This window comes from Semicossyphus pulcher, unplaced genomic scaffold (assembly GCF_022749685.1).
Source record: "Semicossyphus pulcher isolate SPU_LCO1_2020_fin unplaced genomic scaffold, fSemPul1.0.p SCAF_13, whole genome shotgun sequence".
NCBI lineage: Eukaryota > Metazoa > Chordata > Actinopteri > Labriformes > Labridae > Semicossyphus > Semicossyphus pulcher.
Window position 1 is genome coordinate 21,426,211 of NW_027211637.1, and position 9,951 is coordinate 21,436,161.

Here is a 9,951-nt window from a genome sequence, read left to right on the forward strand (position 1 = left end):
TGTTGTTTGTGACCCATGTTAGATTGACATTAACAACATTTGGCAAATGAAATATATTAATAAAAACATATTACTTACATCTAATAATAGTGGGATTGTATGGATGTTGACCTTAATGTATAAAACTGCTAATCTATAAAAACGTGTTAACAAAATATCATCTGGTATGTGTTTGTTTATTATATGACCACAGGTATTTTTCTGTGAGAAGCTCATTTACATTAAGATACTTGGTCCTAATATTCCCCTTTTGCAACACCTCTTTCATTATACACTCCAAGCCTGTTCAACACTTGTCCGTATGTAGTTTTTAGTGTTCTTTAAGCCCGAAACAAATCCTCTTGATGACTTTACTATGACAACATTCTGATTAGGGTTTTTGTGTATGACTCCTCCTGATGAGTATACCAGACTTAATTTGTGAAATCCATGGAGTAACAGGACGTGACATAGCTTGAAATAATAAACTTGTTTGTCAGGTGTGACCTCAATAACCTTGAACATCTTTGGCATTTCTGTATGCAGCTTTTTGCTACTTTATGAGTGGACATTTATGCTGATGTTGATAATGATTTGATAAAGCAATATAAGTACACAAACTTAAACCCTAAACAACAATGTGTGGCCTGTCACCTACTGTCACCTACTGAACCACGACTGTATTTCCTGCAATGACCTGGTTTTGTCTTGTCCCTCTATCCTTGATAAATTCACTGCAAACATTTTAAACCGTACAATGTTTAATAAGCTGTTCACAAATAAATCAGTCAGTTTGATGTACATACATTTTTGACTTCTTCAAAGAGAAAGAAAAACATTATAACCAGTGTACTTATTTATCATCACATTTAAAAATGAGAAACAAGAATCACAAACAAAGCTTCATTTTTCACAAGTGTTGCTCAGTGTTCACGAAAATATAAAGTGAGCACAGAGGGGGACTTTATCAAAGCAGCAGCTAAGAAAGTACACGCTTATTAGGCCTACTGGAAAACACAAAAGCAGCGTCCAATCACTTCAAATAAAACACTTTTACCAGCAGGATCAATCAAAGACAGAAATACGGCATGAGTGTGAGTCTGATTAGTGAGACGGCTCCCTGGAGTCATAGTCCTCTATAAATTTTTCCATGGCTTCCACACAGCGCTTGCCGATGTCCCTTAGATTCTCCTGCAGCGAGGACTGGATGGGACGCTCCAGGGACTGATCCTTGGCTATCAGCATCTTTGCCACGAGGCCGAACATTTCACATTCCTGATAGTACACCTGTAAGACACACATATCCGTGGTTTTAAGTGCTCCAAGAGTGAAGAGTGAGATGGTGCGGGGGGGGAAAAAAAGACAACAAGGGGAGAATGTGGGAGGAGGGCACAAGTTTCCAGTTATCACTGATGCTCAGATGCAGTGTTTTGTGTGCCTGTAATGCAGAGCTTTGTGGCCATCTTTTACAGCAGCTACCTGTTGCCAGACTGCCTTTCCCAGAATGCCTCTATAATCCTGAAACCATGGAGATATGAAAAGTAAGAGGCCATCTTTTCTGTCTAGTGGGTGGAAATACACATCGACACACACAAACATACAGTACACTCTCTCGCACAAACACACGGGCGATGAGCAGAGCCTCATGCGATGTCTGTCACATTGAAGACGGCATTAAAGCACGTGTTGGTGCCTCTCTTGTGTTCCAGGTGAGCCAGGATAAACAGCCTCACTTTGCATGTTTGCTCAGTTATAAGACTAAAAAGATGACACCATCAATCATGTCAAACTATGAATATGACCTTCTTTGTCAGGCACTACAAAGTGAAGACAATAATGACACTCAAGTTGCCTCAAGCTCAGCATAACAACATTATTGTTTAGTCGACAGAAAATGCATCTTTTTTTCTTGTCTCACGTCTCCCAGCGCTTTCCAAGATCTGTCCTCTGTCACTCTTTCTCTAATCTTAAGCTCTTTTATCTCTTCCTCTGTTTGTTCATTACCAACCCCTCTCCCAAGATACAAGCGTGTCTGTATAAAGACACTCCTCTACCTCATCTATTTCCCTCCTCTTCTGCTGGATGGCTCTGTCCCGTGCCACCGTCTGGCTCGCGGCGGAAGGGAGATCCCCGTCTCTGCTTCGTTCTCTCTCTTTGCTCTTGCTCCCCCTGTGATCTCGCTCCCCGCTTTGGTTCCTGTTGCCGTGGAAAGCCTAGAGAAGAAAATGAGACAAGAGAGTTGGAATGCATTAATCAGACAGTTGGCCAAAAACATGGGTGCAAACGCTGATGATGACTGAGCTGCTAATGACTAAAGTGAAGCTCCACATGTCAACTTGTAACACTGAGGCGAGGGAATATAAATGCAGAATTTGTTCTGACTGCAAATGTGTTCAATTGCAAAACATGTAAACTACACGGTGCAACAAAAGTAATATTATTAGCACTTCCTAATAGGAAATATTGCACATAGGTTTTGGATTTTGTAGCTGCAGAGCTTATTATTATTTTTCTGTATATTATTTTTACTTTACTGTTTTGGTTCACTCTTTAATCTGTGTTGTTCTCAGATTCAACAGCTCCTTTCAGCAACAAAGCTCTTAAAAACGACTGTACGCTGCCCTCCTAGCGCAGACAGACACAGTTAGCTACTAGCTGGTGACATAGTGTAGCAATTAGCAGCAGGCGCCCCAGATATTTCCCTCAGGAATTTGAAGAGAATAAGAGACAAAAAGAGAGCGAATGTGGAGTTAAATTAGTCGGACGGCCAACAACACAACTCCAAATTAATGCTTGTGTCGCTCTGTGTGTGTTCGATGTGTAAATAGGCAACTGTTGTGGTCACGTTGGTAAAGCCTGCAGTTGTACATGTCAGTCAATCATTAAAAAAAGCCAGGAATGAAATGAAATGTAGTGCTAGCTAAGAAGGCAGTGTTTAATCTTGAAAGCATACATAAAGAAACTTATTGGAAAATATCACAGTAACATTTTATTGCGAGACATTAAAATGACTTAACCTGATTATGTTTTGGGTGATTTGCATAATCTTAATGGTGGAAGTATTTCAATGAATCTGGATGATTTAAAACACATTAAAACTCTTGAACGGTAATATTTAAAGCGATAAATCATACTGAAAAGTTTAACCCTGTAAGTTGACGCTGCTGTATCGACAGACATATTTGATGTGCGGCATCAGGAAACATTAAAGATATAAACTCGAAGATCTCAGCTTCGTTCTCCTTGGCGGCACCTTATGGCGATAAACTGCAATTGCGGGAGGACACTTCCAAACGTCTCCGGTTGGCTCCGGTTGTAACTCTTGATTTTCCTCGCTGATGATCACTTTCCTTTTTAGACTGTTTGCCTTCATCTGAGCGTTTGTTTCTTTTTCTTTGGATTTTCACTTCTTTTTGAAGTTGTATCTGTAGTCATCCATCTTTTCTTTGTCTGTTCAGCCATAGTAGATTACTGTTTACTCGCAACACTTGCAGAGACCGGAAAAGCAGCCGCTTAGCTCCGCCTACCCTCTCTGGCAGACCAACCACTGCTGGCTGATGGAAAACGCGTCACTAACTGGGCGCCGCTTGTGAAAGTCGCCACAGACACCCAGTCTGTAATACTGCAAATGCAAAGGCTTTCATCAGTGGGCCATAGGCTCGATCCCCATGGTGTGACCTCATTCGGCGATAGATAGTGACTTAGCAGACATTTATTTAAATTAAAATCTTCAGGATTAGACCTTTAACTGGCGCAACACAACACTGATAAGAACACTGAATACTGAAATTCTGATATGAGGAAATCATTCTTGAACTCCTCTTCCTCTCTTCACTGTAACTTCACTGCAGCAGCGACCAGCTGTGATTCATCATGTGCTGCTCTGCTCTGTGTTCAGGTCAGCCAAGAAATGTGTGCGATCATCTGATCTCAGCTTTTCTGCAGCACCTGGACTGTTTGCATTAAAGCTGAGTCTGCCTCTGCTATGAGCCCACGTCTAATGAACAAACTGTTTTTATAATATACAAACAAATAAATGAAGCCGCAGATTAATCGATAATTAAATTGTAGTTAGTTGCAGCCAGTGACTGTATATAAAGATGGACGACGCATCTCCATCGGCTCTCATCGTACGGATTTGAAGCCAAAATAGCCGGCGGGTGGAGCGGCTTTAGCTACTTCCGCTAACCAAAACACACTTAAATAACCGGAAAAAAATGCAGCAGAACAGCTTCTTGTGTTGGTCTGAAGCAGACGTTTACAGATATGTGACTGTAGTGATTGTTTTAGTTACGTCTCCTCTCGCCGTTCCTCCTCTACTCTGCTAATCCGGAACAGATCGGCTGCAGGAGCCAAGTTTGTCATCCTTTTTACAGCATCTAATAACTAATTAAATTTAACAGAAAAATGAACACTTGGACGTAAATCAGCGTGATAAGAACTAACTAGAATGACAGAAACCGTGTTTGAGAAACAATTATTTGGAGTGAATTTTGATTTTATAGTTTGACTCATGTCCCATCTGTTAACATGGAGGAGGCGGGGTTTATGACCTATACCGCAGCCAGTCAGCAGGAGGCGATATAGATGTTTTGGCTTCACTTTTAGGGAGCTGTCATGTCGTCCATCTTTTTATATAGTCTATGGTTTTAACCCTTATGTCTTATCAGGTTGTGTTGTTTACATGACTCTTGTCACTGTCATCTTTAAATGTTTTATTTGCTCATCAGGAAAAAAGAGTCCAACCTGCTGTATATTTTCTCATTTCATGGCAAAAAAACAGGAAAAGGAAAACCAGAGAAGGGAAGGCAGAGCAGGTTTTTTTTGCTGGTGAACTTACATTGAACTGCGCGTCCTTGTCTCTGCTGGAAGCGGTCCTTGGTAAGAAAGGTCTCGGAGCTGGAAAACAGACAAACCACAAAGTCAACACAACACAACAACAGAATTACAGTGGGCTATCTAATTCAATGTATACATGTTAGAGGCCCTCCTTTTTGGATAAACCATGCCTATAGATACCTACAGTATCTATAGGTGTATCTTTAGGACACCATTGATGTTTTAAACCTCCTAATTTCTCTCTCTCTCTCTTCAGCCTCCTGTTTTTTGCAAGTACCATGCTCTAAAATCAGTGAGCAGGATCTGCTGATAATAGCATTGCTATGTTGTACTGCAGTATCGTATGTGAAGCCATAGTGTTGTTATGGCTCATTATATACTGTTGGCTAGTCTCTCCCATCTTTTTTTTTCTCTGCCTTGCTTTCTCTCACTCTCTTATACACACAAATCAGCGATGAGTCACCATCATCGCACCATCACTCAGGCACACAAAAAACCTGTTCCACACTCACACATACACAAACACACACCTCCACAGTGCTGCAGTGTGCGCACACATACAGTGCCTGAGTGCAAGAGAAGATAAAAACATACAGTACCAACAGCTCAGTCGTTAAAAACAACAACACAACACGCCACTTTAGAACCAGGAAAAGAACAACAAAAACAAGGACTTCACAGTTAGTTTGAAAGCATGGAAACAGGGTTGTAATAATTTCTAATCCCTTTTGTTTACTCTCATCCTCACAAACGATGAGGTAATTCTCAAGTGTCTAATTTATCTTAGTGTTACTAAATTACAGTGTACATGATGCTGTGTATAAAGCCTGAGCTACTATCAATCCTCTGGTAAGAGTGTTGACATAATCCATCTATTGAGTCCCGGAAAAGCTTCTTAGTGATCATCATTATGTAACACTGGTTTGTTGCTACCAGATTGTGACTACCTATCAACCAGCAGATACAGCGATGAGCAAATGCCCTCAAAATATATTTGTAATGCAAAGTGTGCAGGGAAAAGTGCATGCGTGTGCCTCTGCTTGCTTATACTGCCACCTTATGTTCATTTAATGAAGTGCAACAAGATACTGTTTAGCTTATAAAGTACTGGGCATCTTTTATATGTACTGTATACGCATTCATAATACAATATAATCTGGTTTAAAATGCTCGATTGTAGTTGAGACTTTATTGATGATTGACATTCCTACACTATATGGCCGTAGTTTTATTTACACCTGAATCTTAACACCTGCATGACATTATAAGCTAAGATAAGATAAGATAAAATAATCCTTTATTGATCCCCAGCGGGGAAATACGGGTGTTGCAGCAGTACAAAGACAAAATAGAAAGTAAATAGAGTATAAAAAATAAGAATAGTAACAGTTCAACATTAGAGATTTAGATAAGAAGATTGATACCACTATCATGTCTTTACTTCATATAAGGAGATATAGCCAGCAGCATTTTAGCATTAAGACTGTAAACAGAGGGGACAAAATAGTCTGGTTCTGTGAAAAAGAAAGAAAATTGCCAAACCACTACTAGAACTACTACACTAGAACCGCCAGGGGAAAATTTACCCGCAGCTGTCTTTTGATTGTATGGAAATATTCAAGCCTCCTAGTCTTTGACTTTTCCTAAATGTGTGTTCGGTAGCGCCCCCTATTGTTAAAAAATGTCAACATGAAGCCAGATTTAAAAAATGGCCATTTATACCTATAAACACCAGCAGGTCAAATTTACCCATATACAGAACGCCGTCATTTTGCGCACTATTCATTTTGCGCATCTAGACTGATACATTGTATGTTGCTATGGCAACGCCTTTTTTTTCTACTACGGTGTGTCATCAAGTTGCTCATCAAGTCAGAAACTCCAATTCAACATGGATAAGAGGACGAGATGCATGAATGTTAATGCCTATTAGATTTACTCAATGCCTTGAGTGAAGGTGAGTCTGATGGTGAGGAGGTCTCTGGACTACACGCTGTTCTTTGGTCGAAGCACCTTGTTCTGAAAGTGCTTCACAAATAAAGTTTATTGTTGTATATATATTTTGTTGTCATGCTGTCATTTTGTAAGCTGCATAAAGACCCCACATCTAGCATTTCATTATACAACTTTGTGTTGTAAAATGATAAATAAATGAACCCTGTGCCATGAAAATCAATACATTCTAATAGCAGGTACATTTTACACGTTGGTGGGTTTAGGAATACTGTGACCCCTGGCGGTTCTAGTGTTAAAGCTAGCTAATTACCAAGGTATATGTTTCTTTTCTAGACCATGCAAAAACCTACGTGAAAAATAAACAAGTATACGTGTCAGACTACTTCTTTGGTTGGTGTTGTAGCTTCTGGTCTCTGGTGGTTACATAGCTATCAAGTAATATCTCTATAATTACTCACTCAATCCCTACTCACTTACTTTTAATCAGTGCACGTGGATGATCCTGTAGGTAAGGACTATTTTGTCGTTAAGTAGGGTTATGTAAAATATGATACTACCTTTGATAGTCCTGAAACAAAGGTATGGAGAAATATAAAAATAAGATTTTTCTAGCAATAAGCATTTCCCAGGCAGCAGTGCAGGCACAGGCGTTACTTAACAATGTAGCTTACCATCATTAATTCCATTATTTACACCTGTTTGTTCCTATTCTGACATGTTTTTTACTTTTTAAATGTTCAAAAAGTTTTTATGTCATTGTCTATGGTGTTTCCCAAATTCACAATTTAGGACTAAATTAAATTTTGGTTATTAACAGTCTTGAATTTACTTCATTAGAAGGGTGTGAAAACTTGGTCTTAACTTTCCTCATTTATATAATCTTTGCAAACCACAGGAACAAATCATCTCGGTTTATGTGTTTTACACTGTCCAATTATTAAAAGTAATACAGCACTTCTTATGAATTCACCAAATGTTCAGCCACTGTGCATAAAAATTCTGCCCTTTAAGCCTGGACTGTAAAACCACAGCTGTCCCTATACTGAGTGCACAAGTGTGTATTTGTTTTGCTTTGACTGCACATGTGACTTGGGGCGAATAAGGCATCTAAAAAATCCTGCACCTGGGTTCTTCATTACTGTCCACTGCTACTAAACAAGAGCATCGGTGATGATGTGTGCACACAGTGAGTGCAAAGAACAGCTGAGGCCATCATATCTTTTGCAAATAATATTTGATGGGGTCAAAGGTCAGGGCTCTGTGCAGATCTTTCACATGCTCTTTGGAAACATTTTTTTTGGACCTTACTTTGTAATATAGGTACCTTAACCACAACATTGTCTAAATCCATTCTGTATGATGCAGTGTCGAGAAACACACAAGCACCTGATCTCTTCATTAATGTTCCACTGGGATGATTTCACAGTCTGTTGCTGCTGACATAAACTTACCACTGCTTTGTTTTGGAGGTGAGCTCCCATCAGTGCTCTCTCTTTGCTCATAATGCTCCTGCTCCCTCTCTCGCTCCCGTTCCCTCGGTGCAGAGTGGTGAAGTTTATGATGGTAATGATCTTTCCTGTGGAAGTAACCTCGCGGACTGAAGTGGTGGTACTTCTGGTTGCTGAAGCCCGGTTTGTAGAATGAGTGTTCATCCCTTGGAAAACTGCTTTTTTTTTTGATTAAAGAGAGAAAAGGGTTTAAGAGGAACCAGAATCACTCTCAATCTCATCTTGAATATTTTTTAGATTAATGAGTCATTATAAAAGTTCATTGTTGCATATTGTGGAGAGAAAACACACATTTAAGGGAAACAAAACGCAAGTTCCTCTTTTCTGTCAGTCTTACCGAGGTTTGTGGAATCGCCCTCCAAACTTTGGTTTTTGAGAAGAGGACAGCCATGCCCTCGGTCTGGATGGACTTCGTACTCTTCTGATCAGCCTCTTCTCATCCTGAATCAAGAAAACCATTTCATTTAACCGACACACTTTGTAAAGTAAGGTTGGCAGTGGTGCCTTCTAAAAAAAACCAAGGTGGTACCTGAGAGGGAGACACAGAGGTGTCAGTTGGCCTGATGTCGATAGCCTCTTCACCGAGTTCCCTGTGCCGCAGCATGGGGCCCTGAGGAGAGAAGCAGCGTGTTACTCTCAGTTATTATTGTGTTATAAAACAAGTATATGAAATTATTAGAGGTGACTCAATTATTTCGTTAAAAAAAATAATTGGAAAGTATCTTGGTCATTTTTTAGTATTTTTTTAAGCAATAATGATAAATATTCCCCAAAAACGATAATCTTTTGGTGGATTGGACACAATACCTATTAGATCATCATATTATACTCTATTATATTATTTGAGTTCTAAGTATGATGCACCTAATACTATTACGTTGTTATGAGTGTGTGTGTGTGTGTGTGTGTGTGTGTGTGTGTGTGCGTGTGTTTTAATTGTGTTGTTAAGCTTGTGTAACTTTAATATACTCTGTGATCTTTGATATTTATGATGAGATAACTACAGATCTTGTTCCTCTCCGTGGCTCTTTGTTAATGATTCGGCTGAAATAAAAAAGTCTTTGGTCAGAGGAGGAAGGCGGGTCACGTGACTGTCAATCTTTGCGCACACAGAGCCTCTGAGACAACTGTCAGTGTTGTGGCAGCTCTTATATATCCAAGGAAAATAGTTTTTACCTTGCTTTGATGCGCGTCCTGCGATGATGCATGATCCATTTCTGTCTGTCTGCAGCGTCGTTTGATCAGTTGAAATCGCACGCGGACTTTGAGTCTGCCTCGAGTCCAGCAGATCAGGAAGCGCGTGCGACCTTAAATTACTCTCGTCGGTGCATCTGGAGAGAGAAATATTTGCATTTCTCTCTCTCTCTCGCAGTTTCTTTACTCAGAGTGCACCGTGTTGAAAAGTTTGCGAGTTTTACCTCGAAGAATATCTAACGTTGTCGAAAGACAACTTTCGTTCTCGCTGATTCACGCAGGAAAATAACGCAACAGAGTTTTACTTCCTTTTACTGCAGTTGCCCAATCAGATCAGACTGTTGTCATAAAAACTTATCAAAACGAAAACAGAAACAGGCTGGCCTCCTGTAAACGCGCAGGCGCAGTTCACTATCTATTCTGCCACCTGTTTACACCTTTGGGAAACTGCTTTATGGATTGGTTGTATGCTAGT

The 9,951-nt window shown here is 39.9% G+C and overlaps 1 protein-coding gene across 2 annotated transcripts; it reads right to left on the bottom strand.

The window, feature by feature from the left end:
• Positions 1 to 732: 732 nt before the first annotated feature.
• LOC138590019 (periphilin-1) lies at positions 733 to 9,801 on the bottom strand. 2 transcript variants are annotated; one of them, XM_069660542.1, is made up of 7 exons: positions 9,459 to 9,801; positions 8,812 to 8,892; positions 8,620 to 8,723; positions 8,226 to 8,437; positions 4,820 to 4,878; positions 2,034 to 2,192; positions 733 to 1,266 (listed from the first exon to the last, which is right to left on the bottom strand). In XM_069660542.1, the coding sequence occupies exons 1-7, from the start codon at positions 9,495 to 9,497 to the stop codon at positions 1,084 to 1,086; spliced, it is 837 nt and encodes a 278-aa protein (XP_069516643.1). In that variant the 5' UTR covers positions 9,498 to 9,801; the 3' UTR covers positions 733 to 1,083. The 2 variants fall into 2 exon arrangements, with proteins under 2 accessions (XP_069516643.1, XP_069516642.1); XM_069660541.1 differs by having other exon boundaries at positions 8,226 to 8,440.
• Between the last annotated feature and the right edge of the window lie 150 nt (positions 9,802 to 9,951).